The sequence below is a fragment of the Salmo salar genome, chromosome ssa26, assembly GCF_905237065.1.
Source record: "Salmo salar chromosome ssa26, Ssal_v3.1, whole genome shotgun sequence".
NCBI lineage: Eukaryota > Metazoa > Chordata > Actinopteri > Salmoniformes > Salmonidae > Salmo > Salmo salar.
The window spans coordinates 19569041-19589124 of record NC_059467.1 but is presented as its reverse complement, the minus strand read 5'-3'; the positions used below and the strand labels follow the sequence as shown (position 1 = coordinate 19589124).

Below are 20084 nucleotides of genomic sequence, written 5' to 3'. Positions count from 1 at the left end.
TCCACAGAATTTTTTTCCTTTCTATTGGAGCGAGCCAAGAATAGCAGGGCTGGGTTAGGATAGGGTGGTCCATGAACTGAGGTCTAGAGGTTAGGGAGTGTGACACTAGGGTGGTTCCAGCTGTTAATCTGTATCCTTAGAGACCTATAATCGATAAGCATTGGCCAGGGAAAGGACAGGTTGGGGTTAGTGTTGTGTCTTTGGAAAATAAACATACACTCCTTGATTTGGGCCAGAACAAGCACACTTGTTTAGTTCTTGTGTTGTGATCGCTAGTCTGGAGTGTTTTACTGTGGACTGGGCTACAGGGTTGGATGGTGCTAGTATCAAATCAAATCAAAGTTTATTTGTCACGTGCGCCGAATACAACAGGTGTAGACCTTACAGTAAAATGCTTACTTACAGGCTCTAACCAATAGTGCAAAAAAGGTGTCAGGGCTATGCTGGGCTACATCAGGGCTGGATGGTGCTAGTATGCTGGGCTACAGGAGGGCTGGATGGTGCTAGTATGCTGGGCTACAGCAGGGCTGGATGGTGCTAGTATGCTGGGCTACAGCAGGGCTGGATGGTGCTAGTATGCTGGGCTACATCAGGGCTGGATGGTGCTAGTATGCTGGGCTACAGCAGGGCTGGATGGTGCTAGTATGCTGAGCTACAGCAGGGCTGGATGGTGCTAGTATGCTGGGCTACAGCAGGGCTAGATGGTGCTAGTATGCTGGGCTACATCAGGGCTGGATGGTGCTAGTATGCTGAGCTACAGCAGGGCTGGATGGTGCTAGTATGCTGGGCTACATCAGGGCTGGATGGTGCTAGTATGCTGGGCTACAGCAGGGCTGGATGGTGCTAGTATGCTGGGCTACATCAGGGCTGGATGGTGCTAGTATGCTGGGCTACAGCAGGGCTGGATGGTGCTAGTATGCTGGGCTACATCAGGGCCGGATGGTGCTAGTATGCTGGGCTACATCAGGGCTGGATGGTGCTAGTATGCTGGGCTACAGCAGGGCTGGATGGTGCTAGTATGCTGGGCTACATCAGGGCTGGATGGTGCTAGTATGCTGGGCTACAGCAGGGCTGGATGGTGCTAGTATGCTGGGCTACAGCAGGGCTGGATGGTGCTAGTATGCTGGGCTACAGCAGGGCTGGATGGTGCTAGTATGCTGGGCTACATCAGGGCTGGATGGTGCTAGTATGCTGGGCTACAGCAGGGCTGGATGGTGCTAGTATGCTGGGCTACAGCAGGGCTGGATGGTGCTAGTATGCTGGGCTACAGCAGGGCTGGATGGTGCTAGTATGCTGGGCTACATCAGGGCTGGATGGTGCTAGTATGCTGGGCTACATCAGGGCTGGATGGTGCTAGTATGCTGGGCTACAGCAGGGCTGGATGGTGCTAGTATGCTGGGCTATAGCAGGGCTGGATGGTGCTAGTATGCTGGGCTACAGCAGGGCTGGATGGTGCTAGTATGCTGGGCTGCAGCAGGGCTGGATGGTGCTAGTATGCTGGGCTAAAGCAGGGCTGGATGGTGCTAGTATGCTGGGCTACAGCAGGGCTGGATGGTGCTAGTATGCTGGGCTACAGCAGGGCTGGATGGTGCTAGTATGCTGGGCTGCAGCAGGGCTGGATGGTGCTAGTATGCTGGGCTAAAGCAGGGCTGGATGGTGCTAGTATGCTGGGCTACAGCAGGGCTGGAGTGGGTAAGATGTGTTCCAGATGAGAGCCTGGGGACCTGCCAGAGACTGAGAGAGACAGAAGGCTGATTCTCCTCATCTCTCTCCTTCAACCCCCCAGGCTGTGTGTGTGTGTGAGTGCCTCTGTCTCTGTTGGACTGCTCCATGCATTAACCAAACAGATAGCCACCAACTTTAATTACCTTTGCTTCCACTTACTCACCCCTGATGCCCTCAAACCCCATCCACCCTTCTTGCCTTCGTCGCTTGTGCAAATGAAAGAGGAATAGGGGAGAGAAAGAAGAGAAGCATAATTACGTATTTTAGTGGAGTGCGGCAGAATGCCTTTTACCAAATGACTCTAATTCCAAATAGTTAACAAGATTTTTCTTTTTAATAGAGCCGAATCCGTGTGACAGCAAATAGCTTTCCCATTTGCAGCCCTTAATGGCTTTTCATACTTTGCACTTCCAATAAGCAGTAAACTCGGAAATTAATATTGCACGCTGTGTTATGATGCAAATGGGAGCGAGATAGGAGAGCGGTACCTTCATGCAGAAAGCTCTGATTAGATCCATAATTGCTTCAGTGGGATGAAAGCATTTCTCCCGTTCGTTTGAATTTGTTTTTTCTATATATGTATATTTTAAGCCTCGCCATTCGCTCCGGCATCAGAATCGACAGAATTGTTTTGTTATGTTGTTGTTTTGCCTTTTTAAGTCAATGCTAATCAGTGGTAATTGTGGTTGGAAGAAAAACACTCCTCCACAAAGTCTTTGTCTATATGGAAGATTGTTTATGTGACCTTTCACTGTATTCACTATGTATTGGTGTATATTTTCTGTACTGTGTTCAGATCTGTAGAATATGCTTTATTAAGTTCCTAAAGGCAGATTTTGTCCTTGGAGGGTCCAACTAAAACACCTCTATTTCATCTGATCATACTGTAAACGGACATTTAGCTGCTTTATGGGTCACCCAGTTACAATGTGTTTGAACCAATTTGAACCAACCAGCCACCTCTTTCCAGGAAAACACACGAGGCACAATCTAGATATGTTTGTGCAAGGTGTTTCATAATTAACATCTGATCCAAGTCATTTTACACGTCCTCAAACATTAAGCCTGGTCTGTGCATAAGGTATTGACATCCACGGGGTTGTCATGTTATTGGAACATATACATGTATTATATGGCTTGACACTGATCAAATATTCAACTCCTAACGGCACCCTTAGGCAGCTGGCTCTCATCCTTGCTCTTTCACAAGCTACTTCAATCTGTCTCTGTCATATTCAACATCTCGCCCTCCTCAACCCTGTTGACTCACTGCATATCACTGTAGCAGGCTGTCCTGTACTGCAGACGTATGTGTTTTTCTATTCATGAGCGTCTACATTCCACCTGCCCATATTGTCTGGTTTACTGCATTCCCAGCCCAGCTATGGTATAACACTGTCATATGCTTTAAATGCAGATTATTCCTTAAGGCTGTAAATACGCCACAGCACAGCGGCCTGCCCCGATGCCTGACTCTAGCCAGCCCAGCCCACAGAACCTGTCTTTGGGGAGAGAAAAGCAGAGCGTCCTGCCTGCTCGGAGCCCCAGACCCAGACATACAGCCACACTGACCTTTGGACAGAAATAGCTAATAAATGGGCCTCCGATTGCTGCCAGCTATTGAGGTTAAGTGTCCTTTGGTCTGCGGGGCTTCAATGTAGCGCTGTGCAGCCGAGGCTGGCTGGGTCACGTGACCAACGCGCACGCCCACACACACACGCACATCTGATTCCCTCTCGCCGGCCGCGTCGTCATGGCAACGCTTCATTTATTTTTCAGCGTGTTCCTGTTTCACCTGTCACATCGATAATTGCCACTGAATTTTCCAGCGTATCAGGGAAGAAATTACGATGATGATAATAATAATAAGACAATATTTATGAGCCAAACGACTGACAGACAAGTGTAGAGAGATGAAGAAATGTAGAAAGGTTTCATTAGGATAGAATATTAATGTAGGGACAGGGCTTTTTTGGGACTGATAAAGCGTGTTCCCTTTTGTCTCACGGGCTTTAGCTCATTGCCTGTGTGACTGGCAGTGGAGTCTGAATTTCCATTGTTTTAATTGGGTCACCCTCTCCTCCATGTCGCCTCTCTGGTGAGCATCTCTCTGCTTAATCAGTTCTACAAGACTGTCTCGCTAGCTGAAACGTCCTAAACATCCTGTGACCCTCACAACTATTGATGTTATGCTTTTAGAAGTATTGATAAGACCAGCAAACATAATGTCCTTTGTCACGGTGCTGTGTTCATTATTGGCCTGAGAGAGAGAGAGAGAGAGAGAGAGAGAGAGAGAGAGAGAGAGAGAGCCAGCTGGTCTCATTCTCACTGTATAGCTTGAAATTGACAGCAAGCTGTGAAAGCCAGCAAGCTGTGAAAGCCAGCTACTGAAGTGAATAAGAATGATGCATTTCTTTAATTGGCTGTGGTAGCATTTGTTTACTGAGGTTATTGACAAGATGTTGGATATGTTCTATGTGCATAATTAAAGTGTTGTGTGTAGGAGGTTTTCTAGGTGGGGATATTAGTGTGCTTGTTATGTTAGGTGCATTGAGTGCGTTCTGGACTTGGTCGATATGTGTCATATTATCCCGTCCTGCTGCTTTGAATGATTCTCATAATGCACTAGCATATAAAACATATTTTCTCATCAAAGTGTTCCAGACCTCATTTGAGATTTTAAAGTCAATATCTACTTTCAAAATCTTGTAACTCAGAGGAGTCTGTGTTTATAACGATAACAAATGCCCTATCCTGTCGGGGTATTTTAGAATTAGGACATAAAAACGTGAAATTATTCTTGCTTGCTTTGCTTGATAAAACAAAGACACGAATGCAAGCGTCCATGTTGGATTTATATGTGTGCTTTGGGGGAATGTCAGTGGAATTAATTGATTTGCCCATATTTGTCAGAAAAGAGTAAGCGCCTAACCCCAGCTTGCATTATTAAAGCTAATACCACAGTGGTTTCGGCAAGTCCTCTGTCGTGAATCAAAGTCTGACACGGACTGATGATGTATGGATATATTATTCCGAGCGTTGCATGGGGCTCTGAGCAGGGCTCTTGCCCCCCATCCCATCCTGCATCAGCAGCCCCACCCCATCCCCCTGGAGGGTACCTGTGTTTTCAAAGTAAAGACCACTAAGAGAATAGCCCGGGGCATCTGCATACTGGAGTGTCCTGTGTTACACATTAGAAGCCTGTGTCCAGGTCAGCAACATAAACACTCTCAACAGCCCCTGTCTCCCCCTCCGCCCCGGATACCCCAAATACCTCAAAGACAGGGAGGGGAAAACGGCTTACACAGACAGGCCACAATATGGAACAGATGGTCTTCAGGGACGTGACCACGTTAATGACCACTCTCTGAGAACCTCCTCAGCTCAACCCTGAGGTGAGCTTTCATAGACAATATGGAGAAAATGCCTAGATTTCATCAGCAATTAAATTGCCATTACATATTTAAAAAACATTCAAGAGCTTTTCTCTAGAGAATGAGGAGCTATTCAGTCCAATTCAAAGCATTGTGACTTTTACCTGCCTAGCATAGAAGAGTAACCCCTTGTTATTTATGTAGCCTGTCCCAGCAGACAAACACCCAGTACGTCTCAGGACATGGCAGCATGTCTGCTAACAAATACACTACTTAATGAGCTTCATCTAGTGTAAATTGAAAATCACTTGTGGAAATAATGAACACTTAAACGCTGAGAGGATGGGTGAGGGGCGGAGGAGAAGATGGGGCGCGCTTTTTGACATGTGACATCAAAGACAGCATAGACTAAATGGGGGCGTATGAGAAGGAGCTGGGACTGTGCCGTGTACAGGGTGCGCCCACCCAGGGCCGCTGAGACTGAGATGCAGGGCTGACATCTTGGGGGTGAACAGCAGACACAACAGGCAGTAAACATCTCCCCCATGGGTGAGGCCTCGGCAGAGGGTGAGACGGGGTTAACGATCAGACGTCTCGTTCAATCCCCCCGGTGGAGTAAATGGGTTTTGATCAGGCGCCAGGAAGGAGCCGAATAAGCTGCTTTCATAGGCAGGCGTTACCATTTGTCAAGACGAACAGTTTTAATATTTTAAAAAACAATCCTATTACCGAACAAAAATAGAGCAAGGATTTCGGGAAACCTGCAATATAAATGTTTAATGGCAGTTTCTGCATACAGCTTTGTATCTGCATATATAGCTTGGTTGGTTGTTGAGGGAAAAACAAGGAGTATTGCTTCACTGCTCCTTTGTGAGGATGCAGGCAGAGAGACGGAATTGAATGGCTGGGGAGGACATTAGAATGTCTTTACTGCCTTTCTCATTTCTGTATCTCCCCATCTGCTGAGATGGAGGTGTGAGGAATAGCATCATTAAGGTAATGTACCTGGGAAGGCAATGAGTTGAGATCTAACGTGGGCAGGTTCCTCGGCTCAGCCACGAGAAGCTTTAAATGCCCAATCTACAGTGACCTTTACCGCATAGAGAGGAGAGAGCTTTGGAACTCACACACAAACACACCCACACACAGCCCACCAGACATATTGAACAACGCATATAATGTACACATTTAACATGTTGTGTTAAATGGCTTCTAAATGATGACTGTTTTATTTGTTTGGAGATAAAGATCCTCCCAGTGTGGATATGAGTGTGTAATTGGAGGTTTGTGTCTGTCTGGGATCAGTCAGTCTGGAGTGCTGCAGCCTCCACAGCTTCACCAAACTCCAGGTTGTCTGTCAGCTGAGATGCAGAGCAGAGCCCTTTCATGTCACGAGCGTTCTCTTTGACAGAGTGGCAGAATGAGGGCAATTATAAATCACTTAGTGACTGTGTGTTCCAGTATCAGATGGACCGCTGGTCCAGACCAGCAGCACAGAGGTACCGGTATGCCTCTGTTGCTGTAACACTCTTCCATCAGCAGCACCCCCACCAGGGAGGAGACCATGAGGGGGGTTTAGTCAACCCCTGTCTTAGTGTCCAAGCACAGCCAAGCCAATCATTCCTCAGTCCCCACCCCTTCGCGCCCCCCCCCTGCAGCTAGAGTCAACAGCCATCCTTTAACACGCTCGTTCTCTTTGAATGTGTCGTTTCACTGTGCTTGTAGGCGATCAGGAATGACCAGGGTTTCTTTTATTGTTTGGTCGTCCAATGTGTGTTTTGTTTGGGCTGAGGTCTTGCTGATGAATTTCACATATTTCAGGGCGGTTGACCAATGAGTGGTGTGGGTCTAGGCGAGCGTGGCCGGTGGTGTTTTTCTTTAATAAATCTAGAGGTGAGGGGAACACACCATGTGATCAGTCATCCTGTCAGGATGCTCGACTCTGATTAGCCCAGTACTCTGGCTGACACATCTGACCTGCCACACTCCACGATGTCAAACGACTGACTCTGGTTCACCTAATGACTATTTTTAAGTTAGCCATAAAGTCATCTTTTGTGACCTATCGTGAATCAAGTTTGTTTATCGGATTCTTCTCTTACGAAAAGCCGAAAAACATCCATCTCTTTGTTGTGGCATTTTCAGAGTTTTCAGTAGATAAGGTCATAGACATACTAAAATACAGATCATCAAAATATATCGCCCTCCATGATTTCACTGGCCCGTCTGATTAGCTCTGGGAACCCTTTTGTTTCACCTGTCCTACAGAGGGTAGCTCTTCTAGCAGCATTTTATCAGTCCTAGTTGCTCCAGGCCACCTGGCTTTGAAGCCTCTCTATAGCTCCCCCACTACCCCCATGTCCCTATGTCCCCTGCTCCCCTTGTCCTGTCAGGTGTGTGTCTGAGGCAGCCTAGTGCTGTTGGTGGCACTCTCCCCTTTGGGCCTCCGTCAGAGACTTCAGAATAGATCTTTATTTACAGCACAGAACTTGGAAACAGCTGGTCAATCCATTTAGCCTAAGGCCACTGATTTGTTCGTATTTACTACAACACCCAAAGAAAAGCCGGGTATTTTCCCCTCTCTCTTTCCTATTGATCCGGCGCTTAGGAAATCTGCTCTGCTGTCTAAACACTATTGATCCCTCCCTCTCGACGGCAGGCTACCCGCACCAGTGTATAAAGGGACTGGATGAATTGAAATTTCATTTCCGACAACTTGTTCCTGTTATTTCTACCCATTTTTTGAGGGTGGGGAACATGCGCTGGCGAGTCAATAGGTGGTTGGCAGAGGGAGGAGCAGTGGGGCGAGGCTCGCTATGTCATACCAGACCGCACCGTAATGTACAACCATAAACAGGCCAGCCACACACACAGGCCCCAGCCAGGAATGAATTCCTCATTGAATAAGTTCTCAGTGATCATTATGGGCTATTAGGGCCAGCCGTAGGCCAGCCAGCCCGGCTCTCTCTCAGGTCTCTCAGGCCTGTCAGCAGCCAGCTGAATGGAGAGTCCCAGCTACATCACAGAGCCAGCCAACACCCACAGAGAGAGCTGGACCTCAGCACCAACATCCAGACCTCTCAGTCATATGGATCATATGGAGTTTTATAGCCAAATGAAGAGTCTTGTGAGGAACTACCCAACATGTTCTCTACGGCCTTTATATGATTCATCTAGTCTGATGAGCTGCTTGTTGTCAAGCCTTTAGTTTAGCAGGATGCTGTTGACTATGGTTTTGACCAGGATGTGTGACCATACCTTACCTCCCTTGAGCAAAAGTTGTCTGTACAGTGTGTGATTGACATTATTCTCCTTTCTATGTCCTCTAGCTGCAGGACAGGAGTGCTGAGGTGCAGAGGCTCCAGAGGTCATTGGCTGAGCTACATGGGCGAGAGATGGAGTGGGAGACATCCGCCCTGCAGGGCCAGCTGGGCCTTGCCAGAGAGGAGCTCCACAGCGCCATCCTCAGGGTGAGCCCTGAACTGCATGCTGCCCCTCCGCAGCGATCCCCATTGTGTTCCACTCAGACGATTAGTACTAAGATATAGTTGTACATAAAAGGGGAGGCCCTGTTTTAATTAACATAAATATTAATATAATGACCGTGAAGCCATCCCACGTTCCATTTCAGGCTCTTAGTGTTAATACATATTTTAATACATTATCATTACCGCCATCATAATTCTTATTATGGTAACTGTAATTATTCGATTTATGACAGAATTATTATTTTGCTCCCTGCAGCCATTTCCTCCCCGTAAAACCACATTTTCCCTTGTGTATGGCGCTCTCGGTCTCCCCCCTCAAAAATATTGAACGGGCACTGATAAAGATAAACACACAAACACCCCAGCCTGTTGGCTCCCTCCCCTGTAAAACACTCAATCTGAATTGCATATCCGCCTGGCGACCAGGCTTGTCATAAGCCGTATTAAGAAAAATGGTCACACGGTTTGACATAAATTGGAAAATGACATTTGGAAAGCGGCCGCTGCAGTGGAAATTAGAGATATTAAAATTATAAATCAGTGTCTGGATGTGCAAGGGGGTGTTGAGGAGAGGCTGAATGTTCTCTTTCTCTCCATGTCCCTCTTTCTCTCTCTCTCTCTCTCTCGTTCTTGCCTCTCTTTCTGTGTCTGTCTGTGTCTCTCTCGCGTCTCATTCTTTCTCTGGGGACAATAGAGGGGGCCTGGTCCTACAGGGACAGAGGCCTGGAGAAAGGGCTCCTCTCTGGCCCAGCGACCCTCTCTCTGCTCCGTAGGGACAAACACTCCCTCTCATTTGGCAGTGAAAGTAGAGGATATTGTCTGTGCTGGCATAGTGTCCTGTCAGCTGATTTAGCAGCTCTCACGCTCTAACCTGCTAATGGATCATTTCAGAGGTGTGATATGCATAATGCAAAGATATCCGCTGACACCTTTAAAAACAGACACTTCCCTCTCCCATGTGTGCCTCACCTCTGCCCTCCGGGTGTGTGCGTGTGTGTGTGTGGGTGTTTTGAGCAGAGGCAGGCACAGCAGCAGAAGGAAGAGCTGTTTGGTGAGCTGCAGAGGGAGGTGGACAGACTGAAGAATGAGAGACAGGAGATGCGAAAAAAGGTAATTGAGTGCTCTGTCTATTGACAGCATCAGTAACACACACACACACACACACACACACACACACACACACACACACACACACACACACACACACACACACACACACACACACACACACACACACACACACACACACACACACACACACACACACACACAGAGCATTTCACTGTACTTGTGCATGTAACATTAAAACATACAACTTGAAAAACACACACTGTCTATAACAACCTTCCTTTGCTCAATGAAGAACAGTAACCCCACTCATATAAACACGTGTGTATAGTCCAGTACCTTCAACTGCTCAAAAAGTTGTGATTCTTTATACTGCCTGGCTGGACTGCACATCCCTTCCTTTCATTGAGCTCAAAGAGAGGCTCCACAAAAGACTGGAACTGCTGTGGGGCTATGTGCCTTGACACTGCCGAACCTGAGCTATTGAGGAAAAAAAGCTTTAAGATGAGGCTCAACTGTGCTACCTTCAAGGCGTGGGTTAAAGCTCTTTTCATCCCAAGTGCAGGGAGAAAACATTACCTATTGGTGTCCTTGGGGGAGGAATGTTTGCATTCAGATACAGGGTATTTGTGTTGCGAGAGAAGAGGTCAAGAGTGATGTCATCCTCCTTGGATCTGAAAGAAGAGAGGTCACCTCTATAAGAGCAATCCCACCCAGACTGTGGGTTCATGTGCCATTCTCTGCCCTCCGACTCTGAAGATGTTCACACTCAGATTGAACTATCACTTAAAAAGTTTCTGAAGATTTCATTTCCATCAGGCAAGTCTTTCCTTGCTCAATATCTGCTGTTTACCATAAAGCGTTCTCTAAGGCCTCCACTCAGTTCGGCTTCATTTCCCTAACTGCCAGAGTTCCACTACAGCTGAATGTCACCTCCCTGCCAGGGGCCACTGTTAATAAACCCCGGGGGCCCCAGGGGCCTGAGGTACCTGCGTCAGCCTCTCCCGTCCCAGTAGTCAGGTCTATCGCTGCCGCTTCCCACTCTTCTCCTTCACACACACCCTCTTCCCTGCCATCCCTCACCCGCCCTCCCTCGCTCCCGCCCTCCCTTGCCCCCGCCATCCCTCCCCCCCTGCCCTCCCTTGTTCCTGGCCTCCCTCGCCCCCGCCCTCCCTCGTTCCCACCTTCCCTCGCCCCTGCCCTCCCTTGTTTCCGGCCTCCCTCGCCCCGCCCTCCCTCGTTCCCACCCTCCCTCGTCTCCCCTCCCTTGTTCCTGGCCTCCCTCGCCCCCGCCCTCCCTCGTTCCCACCCTCCCTCGCCTCTGCCCTCCCTTGTTCCTGGCCTCCCTCGCCCCTGCCCTCCCTCGTTCCCACTCTCCCTCGCCCCCACCCTCCCTCGTTCCTGGCCTCCCTCGCCCCTGCACTCCCTTGTTCCTGGCCTCCTTCGTCTCTGCCCTCCCTTGTTCCTGGTCTCCCTCGTCCCTGCCCTCCCTTGTTCCTGGCCTCCCTCGTTCCTACCCTCCCTCGCCCCTGCCCACCCTCGTTCCCTGCATTACCGCTCCCAAACTACCCAGCCACAGCACCCCTTCAATATTTCAGCACTTTCTACTCCTGCCGTAAGTTTTTGCTGTTCTCTCTTAATATTTAAATATTTAAAGAGGTATTCCTGAAGAGGTCAAGGAAAGAAAGGAGAGGCACTTTGTTTTATTAAGGATTCAGATGCTTCTCACTCCAGGTCTATTGAGGAGAGAGAGGGGGGTAGGGGGTCCAACCACTCAGTAGGACTAGATAACAGCATTAGTTATTCATCTGGACTGGCCTAGACCTGTTGTTGAATGGCAGGAGACTTAGCACTATTGAGAATGTGAACGCTATTAAAGTCCCAGTACAGTCAACATTCTGTTTTTTGTATCATATTGTGCAACAGCTGATGAAATTAACACTGTAAATGTGTGAAAAACTCTGTAAATGTGATCATTGTTATTTCCTGATTCTGGTTGGAAATACAATCTACACAATACCTTCTAATCAGCAGGTTTTGCATGGGTTGAGTTGTGGCTTTCTTGGTGACATCACCAGGTGGTAAATTAGTTAATAAGTCAATAACAAGGAGTTCCAAACCTCTCTGCCAATAACAGCTAGTTTTCACTTTCCCCCACCCCACTCAGACCACTCCCAGACAGTCCTAGCAAAATTCCAGCTTGAGAAATAGTTTTTGGCTAAAAAGCTATTTTTGTTTCTTTTTGACCATTTTAATGGAAAACTATTACAGTAAGGTACTTAGTTGTTACTCAGAGCTGATTTGATATTGATATAAAACGGCTGCATTGGGCCTTTAATAATGTGTTTGTTATAACAGCCCTTCTGTGTAACCTCCCACTCTATCTCTTCACCCTCTGTGTACTTAACATGTGTGTGTTTCTCCTCAGCTTTGTGGTAGAGAAGAGGAGCTGAAGAGGCTGAGAGACGAGCAGCATCAGCTCAAGGACAAGGTCTGTGGCTCTGGGCTCTGGCTGACACCTTTGTGCTCTCAGGAACAGGATGACACACAATGCTGCTTAACAAGGCCTCTCCTCTCACGCTGCTGTGTTGTGAGGTACCTGACTGACTGACACAGCGTGGGCATCTTCTAAAGCCTGCTCTCAACCCTTCAACTTCACATTTGCCTCTTAAGCAGTGGGAGCCAACGTGTAATGAGGCTTTTGGTCGGCCCTTAAAGGCCATAAGAGTGGGTCAGGAGCGTTCCCGGGGATTGGTGTGGTGTGTGTGTGTCTGCGTGTATGCACATGTCTACTGGGCATGGCCTTGGCGGCCCACACTAATGAGGGCTCAGACAGGCACCTGTCCCAGTCAATAGAGCCAGAGGGAGGTAGTGGGTGAAAGTGGGACAGAGCAGAGGGAGGACCTGGGACAGAGCAGAGGGAGGATCTGGGACAGAGCAGAGGGAGGATCTGGGACAGAGCAGAGGGAGGATCTGGGACAGAGCAGAGGGAGGATCTGGGACAGAGCAGAGGGAGGACCTGGGACAGAGCAGAGGGAGGACCTGGGACAGAGCAGAGGGAGGATCTGGGACAGAGCAGAGGGAGGATCTGGGACAGAGCAGAGGGAGGACCTGGGACAGAGCAGAGGGAGGACCTGGGACAGAGCAGAGGGAGGATCTGGGACAGAGCAGAGGGAGGACCTGGGACAGAGCAGAGGGAGGACCTGGGACAGAGCAGAGGGAGGATCTGGGACAGAGCAGAGGGAGGATCTGGGACAGAGCAGAGGGAGGATCTGGGACAGAGCAGAGGGAAGACCTGGGACAGAGCAGAGGGAGATTCTGGGACAGAGCAGAGGGAGGATCTGGGACAGAGCAGAGGGAGGATCGGGGACAGAGCAGAGGGAGGACCTGGGACAGAGCAGAGGGAGATTCTGGGACAGAGCAGAGGGAGGATCTGGGACAGAGCAGAGGGAGGATCGGGGACAGAGCAGAGGGAGGACCTGGGACAGAGCAGAGGGAAGATCCTGGGACAGAGCAGAGGGAGGATCTGGGACAGAGCAGAGGGAGGATCGGGGACAGAGCAGAGGGAGGACCTGGGACAGAGCAGAGGGAAGACCTGGGACAGAGCAGAGGGAGGATCTGGGACAGAGCAGAGGGAGGATCGGGGACAGAGCAGAGGGAGGACCTGGGACAGAGCAGAGGGAAGACCTGGGACAGAGCAGAGGGAAGACCTGGGACAGAGCAGAGGGAAGACCTGGGACAGAGCAGAGGGAAGACCTGGGACAGAGCAGAGGGAAGACCTGGGACAGAGCAGAGGGAAGACCTGGGACAGAGCAGAGGGAAGACCTGGGACAGAGCAGAGGGAAGACCTGGGACAGAGCAGAGGGAGGATCTGGGACAGAGCAGAGGGAAGACCTGGGACAGAGCAGAGGGAGGATCTGGGACAGAGCAGAGGGAAGACCTGGGACAGAGCAGAGGGAAGACCTGGGACAGAGCAGAGGGAAGACCTGGGACAGAGCAGAGGGAAGACCTGGGACAGAGCAGAGGGAAGACCTGGGACAGAGCAGAGGGAGGATCTGGGACAGAGCAGAGGGAAGACCTGGGACAGAGCAGAGGGAGGATCTGGGACAGAGCAGAGGGAAGACCTGGGACAGAGCAGAGGGAAGACCTGGGACAGAGCAGAGGGAAGACCTGGGACAGAGCAGAGGGAAGATCTGGGACAGAGCAGAGGGAAGACCTGGGACAGAGCAGAGGGAGGATCTGGGACAGAGCAGAGGGAAGACCTGGGACAGAGCAGAGGGAAGACCTGGGACAGAGCAGAGGGAAGACCTGGGACAGAGCAGAGGGAGGATCTGGGACAGAGCAGAGGGAGGACCTGGGACAGAGCAGAGGGAGGATCTGGGACAGAGCAGAGGGAGGATCTGGGACAGAGCAGAGGGAGGATCTGGGACAGAGCAGAGGGAGGATCTGGGACAGAGCAGAGGGAAGACCTGGGACAGAGCAGAGGGAGATTCTGGGACAGAGCAGAGGGAGGATCTGGGACAGAGCAGAGGGAAGACCTGGGACAGAGCAGAGGGAAGACCTGGGACAGAGCAGAGGGAGGATCTGGGACAGAGCAGAGGGAAGATCTGGGACAGAGCAGAGGGAAGACCTGGGACAGAGCAGAGGGAGGATCTGGGACAGAGCAGAGGGAAGACCTGGGACAGAGCAGAGGGAAGACCTGGGACAGAGCAGAGGGAAGACCTGGGACAGAGCAGAGGGAGATTCTGGGACAGAGCAGAGGGAGGATCTGGGACAGAGCAGAGGGAAGACCTGGGACAGAGCAGAGGGAAGACCTGGGACAGAGGGAGTGATAATCTGTAGACGGAGAGAGAGAGAGAGAGAGAGAGAGAGAGAGAAAAGGGTCAGACGGGTGTTTTAGGTGGTCTGTAGGTCTGCGCTAGATCCCTGTGTGAGGTGAGTAACCTCGGACGAGTGTTGAGCGCTGGGCCTGCGTGTTTTTACAGCGCGGCCTCACTGTGTTCTGGGACCGCAATAAACCACGGCCTTCAAAGCACAGCCAAGCTCCACTAACTGCTGAGTGCTTCTCTGGTGGTTGGACAAGATTACTCTGAAAACAAAGTGCAGACAGGTTGATTGATAGAAGGGTCTGTAGAGGTGCGCGCCACAGTGTTTATTCACACCCTGCTAACACTCGTTTGTTTCATTCGCATGGACTTTTATGTGCTGATCCTGTTACTGTGTGAGTTTGTCAGTTCATAAAGAATAGTCCTGCTCTTTAAGTGGGTTTTAGTGGAAACTCACTAGGGCTGTTATAGACGTGTTGTTTTAACATCCTGGGAACTAGCTGTGACAGGAGGGACAGTCTGCTCTGTGCCACAGCAGACACCGTGATGACGAGCGTCGGACGTGTGTACATGAGTGTCTGTACTATGTCCTTGACTGTTAACGTGTGTGTTCTTAGTGTGTGTGAGTTGAGTTTCTAGATGTCTTCTGACTGATATGAATGACTGAAGATGTCTATTTGGTGATATAACTGACTGTGACTGTGTGTCTATGTGCAGGTGAGGGAGAGCGATGTGCAGGCTGTGTGGCTGCAGAGCCAGGCAGACGTGGTGGGCCGGGAGCTGTGGGAGGAGAGTGCCCAGCGTGACAGGGAGCTGTGGGAGTGGAGGGACCGCTACCATGCTGTCTCAGAGGGACTGAGGCTGAGGGAGGCTGGGCTTGAGGAGGTGCAGAGGGCCAGGGACACGGCCCTCAGAAGCCTGAGACTACAGGAGGAGAAGACCCACAGTCTGGGGGCCCAGAGGCAGGAGATGCAGCACAGCCTGGACAGCCTACAGGACAGGGTGAGGGGCTGGGGCTGGGGAGGTACAGGGAGCAGGGTTGAGGGTGTGGGGGGGGGGTCGAGGGACGGGTAGGAAGAAGAGGGGAGAGGTGGAAGGGAGTCTAGGCCTGGGGAGGAGGGGGAGGTGGAAGTGTTCTAGGAGCTGTGGGGGTCGGAGGGAGGGAGCAAGGTTGGTGTGGCTGCAGTGTGTGTGTAGGGAGGGCCTGGTCAGGCTCCATCACATCAGGTCACTGGGGTCTAATTAAGCTGAGCTCCGCGTTAGGCTGCAATCTGCAGACATGTACAAGAAATTAGATTTGTTTCCCACTCCTCGCTTTCAAGTGCACGGCGGTGTTAAAATGCATATGACCCCCGTGGTTTTAATTACAATTTTGTGCTTAGCAGGCAGGTTAATGACGCTCCTTAATGGGCTCTGTGGAAAATTAGCCTCACAGAGAGGAGAAAGGATATATCTTTTCTTTACTAATGTGTTTCTTTCTTGTCCTTTTATTGTTTCTTGTGATAAAAATGACATTTTAACTCAGTTAACTACCACTGTTAGGAATAACTCCTGTAGGTCAACTGAAAATCAAAACCCTCTCACAATGTGGAAATAAGGCTCCTCTGTTTCAGAGTGAGGCCTGTGCTCATTGGAAGGCACAGCGCTCTGTGAAAGCATGTGTGGTGAACCTCAGACTGACCTTGTGGCTCTCTGTCTGCTCATACTCCCGTGTCTGTCTGTCTGTCTGTCTGTCTGTCTGTCTGTCTGTCTGTCTGTCTGTCTGTCTGTCTGTCTGTCTGTCTGTCTGTCTGTCTGTCTGTCTGTCTGTCTGTCTGTCTGTCTGTCTGTCTGTCTGTCTGTCTGTCTGTCTGTCTGTCTGTCTGTCTGTCTGTCTGTCTGTCTGTCTGTCTGCGTTGGGGTTGGAATCCTCAGCCACTCTTTAGATACCCCAGTCTACAACCAGCCCTCTCCTCCCCAGCCCACTCACCCATTCCACATGTTTACAGTATCAGTGTTGTTGTTAATTGCCTCATCCCAGTCTGCCTCTCTGTCTCTCATGCGTATGATTACTCACGACAAAATAACACTATCAATGTAGCCGTGTGTTTTCATTACTCGGTTACCAATGTGGAGTCTCATCATATTTTAACAGATTTGGGCAGCAAAAACAGAGAGAGAAAGCTGCTTTATCAATAATTATGTGTAATCCACAACAATTTCACAGAAGCTCAATAACAGCAGCAGAACTGGTATAAATTCTGTATAAATTCTCCAATTTGCAATGGAATGGAGGGATGTAGCTAGCAGACAAACTCATTTCCCTAAAACAGGAACAATTGTCTTGCTTATCTAGGGCATGTTTTTTGTCCAAATGGGAAACTAACTGGACAGAACGTCTATATATATTGTGTTCTTTTCTAATGTACAATTGTGAGTGTTGCCACCATTAAAGGGTTTGTTGGACTTTTACCTCTATGTGTTACGTTCCCTCCTGTCCCGCAGCTTGCCCAGAAGGAGGAGATGGTCGTGGCTCTCAGAGTGAAGCTGCAGGACCATGAAGAAGACGCCCGTGTTCTCCGCCAACAGCTGCTCTCCTCCCAAGATGCACTGCAGCAAGTTACTGCCGAGCTGAGGTCATGTAAAAGAGAGAGGGAGAAGCAGGTCAGAAAATAAGTTTCATTTGACCCAGTAAGAGCCATGTGTTGACATGTGTATGACAATGGAATGTCCTTTAATGTGTCACTTGTTACAGGATAGCCAGTGTGTGGAGACAGAGGAGAGACTGGCTGAGATCAGAGCTGATCTGGTCCAACTACAGCAGCAGTATACCACCTGCTATGCCCAGGTACTTGAACCTTGATAGAAAGTCACCAGCACATAATATGCTAAAATAGTCTACAGGTTTATCCATATACTGTACCTCTGCTAGTCTCTTTTATTAGCCTCTCTTCTGTTTGACCCATACTATTTCTCTGTCTGTGTGTAGCTGGTCCAGGAGGAGGCTGGGGTGGGCAGGCTGAGGGAGGAGCTGCGACCTGAGCCATGACCTGGACCTGCTCACTGAGAAACACAAGGCTGCACAGCACCAGGTACTGGCCTTAACATCACTCAACATCTCTCCTCCATCTGTCTCCTCTCCCTCATCTAACCAACCCTCGTTTTGATGTCCCTTAACTGGTCAGCTCACAAACAGGCAATCAGAAATGCTATGGCCTTGTATCAGGATGTTTCATAATGGATGTCGAATACAAAATGTCTTTATCCAGGAACACCTGACATCAGCTCAGGATGAGGTGAGGCCTGAGATCTAACGCATCTCTTTTTAATTAGTCAACAAGGACGTGGTTGTACAGACCTGCCTAGTCTCTACAGCCATCGAAGATGAGTCCTAGTGCTGCTGGTATATGGAGAGGCTAGTTCAACTCAAATCCCCCCCATCACTGAGGAGAAAGCTCAAGGACATGGTGACCTTGTTAGTGAGCAGCCAGCCCTGTACCATGGGACTTAGAAAAGACACCTGACTGTATCCCATGAACCCTCTGTGTTATTTCAGAGTTTTCTTCTTGAAGGAGAACTTGTGGAGGACCTGTCAATGGCTGTACACTGTGTTGTGCAGGTTTATTTATTCCTCTCTCTCTGACTGGTCAGATATTTGTTTGCCAGAGTGTCCTTGTGTTATAAATGGGACAGGCCTGTCACTTCAATGCTGAGAGGATGTTTTGACTTCCTTGAAAGATTTTTATTTATTTAATTTTGAGTTGGAGGGGAGCGGTGAATAATGCATTGGGAACTTGCTACATGTACTGTTTTTATCATTAGCATGCAGCCCAAGTTATCTGCAGAATACTTATGAGGGCCAGTGAAATGTTTGTGATGTTATTTATTTATGTTGCCCTCTCAATTATTCATTTGTTTATTTATTCATGGCAGAACTAACTGCAATTGGAAAATTCATTTTTGCTGAAGGGCACATGCCCCCCCTCCCCCTACATAAAGGGAAGGGGGGACATCAGGCTTGTTAGTAATTGCTTTACTTGGCGTTTCCTGAGACTCACAGGGAGATGTCATTTAATCTGAGCAGACGGGTGAAGAGAGGGACTGAGGGAGAGAGAGAGATGGGATGGGTCGGGTTGAGAGGTGGGGTGGGGATGGGAGAGGAGGGGAGGAGAGGGGGTTGAGTTTATCACTCTTTTAGCCTACTACCTCTGAAACTTGCCGCTGGAGGGGGCGATGGTTAGGGGGGAAACAGGGTAATATCCACATATATTACAGGGAATCAGATTCCACTTCTCCAGACAACAAGCTCTACAGGTCTGACTACAGGCGGAATAGAGGAGAACACAGCTGTTTTGTGGTTGTCTCTGGTTGTCTCCATGCTCCCCTGCCTCCTCTTCTTGTCTGCTCACAGCACTGTTTTCTTTAATTATATGGACTGGGATTTTGTTCAATTTCACACTTGCGCCCACACATGCAGCAATTGTTTCCTGATAAGGGATAATGTTTCACTGAACATTAAATGATATGTATGTTGTGTGTGTCTATCTGTCTGTGTGTGTGTGTGTGTGTGTGTGTGTGTGTGTGTGTGTGTGTGTGTGTGTGTGTGTGTGTGTGTGTGTGTGTGTGTGTGTGTGTGTGTGTGTGTGTGTGTGTGTGTGTGTGTGTGTGTGTGTGTGTGTGTGTGTGGGTGTAGCTGTTAGTGCAGGCTCAGCAGGAGTAGGCCCTTGGAGAGGAGGTTTTTATGCAACATTGTTTACAGTAGCTACTGGAATGATGATCTTTAGAATGATGGGTTTGGTTATATTATATACAGTGGGGCAAAAAAGTATTTAGTCAGCCACCAATTGTGCAAGTTCTCCCACTTAAAAAGATGAGAGAGGCCTGTAATTTTCATCATAGGTACACTTCAACTATGACAGACAAAATGAGGAAAAAATATCCAGAAAATCACATTGTAGGATTTTTAATGAATTTATTTGCAAATTATGGTGGAAAATAAGTATTTGGTCAATAACAAAAGTTTATCTGGGAGAACTTGCACAATTGGTGGCTGACTAAATACTTTTTTGCCCCACTGTAGCGGCATAAACTATACAATATGTATACTCACACCATAATCTATATAAACTACAATATGTATACACACACCATAATCTATATAAACTATACAATATGTATACACACACCATAATCTATACACACACCATAATCTATATAAACTATACAATATGTATACACACACCATAATCTATATAAACTATACAATATGTATACACACACCATAATCTATACACACACCATAATCTATATAAACTATACAATATGTATACACACACCATAATCTATATAAACTATACAATATGTATACACACACCATAATCTATACACACACCATAATCTATATAAACTATACAATATGTATACACACACCATAATCTATATAAACTATACAATATGTATACACACACCATAATCTATACACACACCATAATCTATATAAACTATACAATATGTATACACACACCATAATCTATATAAACTATACAATATGTATACGCACACCATAATCTATACACACACCATAATCTATATAAACTATACAATATGTATACACACACCATAAT

The 20084-nt window shown here is 48.5% G+C and overlaps 1 protein-coding gene across 7 annotated transcripts in view; it reads left to right on the top strand.

Moving 5' to 3' along the window:
• Nucleotides 1-15301, top strand: part of LOC106587320 (involucrin) — a 129419-nt gene extending 114118 nt beyond the window's left edge. For 6 of the 7 annotated variants that reach the window (XM_045709048.1, XM_045709045.1, XM_045709046.1 and 3 more), the window contains 4 exons: nucleotides 8429-8569; nucleotides 9605-9697; nucleotides 12084-12146; nucleotides 15199-15301. In XM_045709048.1, the coding sequence (XP_045565004.1) occupies nucleotides 8429-8448 (20 nt within the window). In that variant the 3' untranslated portion in view covers nucleotides 8449-8569; nucleotides 9605-9697; nucleotides 12084-12146; nucleotides 15199-15301. Of the gene's footprint in view, nucleotides 1-8428; nucleotides 8570-9604; nucleotides 9698-12083; nucleotides 12147-15198 lie in introns of those variants that run through there. The other variant, XM_045709047.1, reaches the window with a different exon arrangement.
• The last annotated feature ends 4783 nt before the right edge of the window (nucleotides 15302-20084 follow it).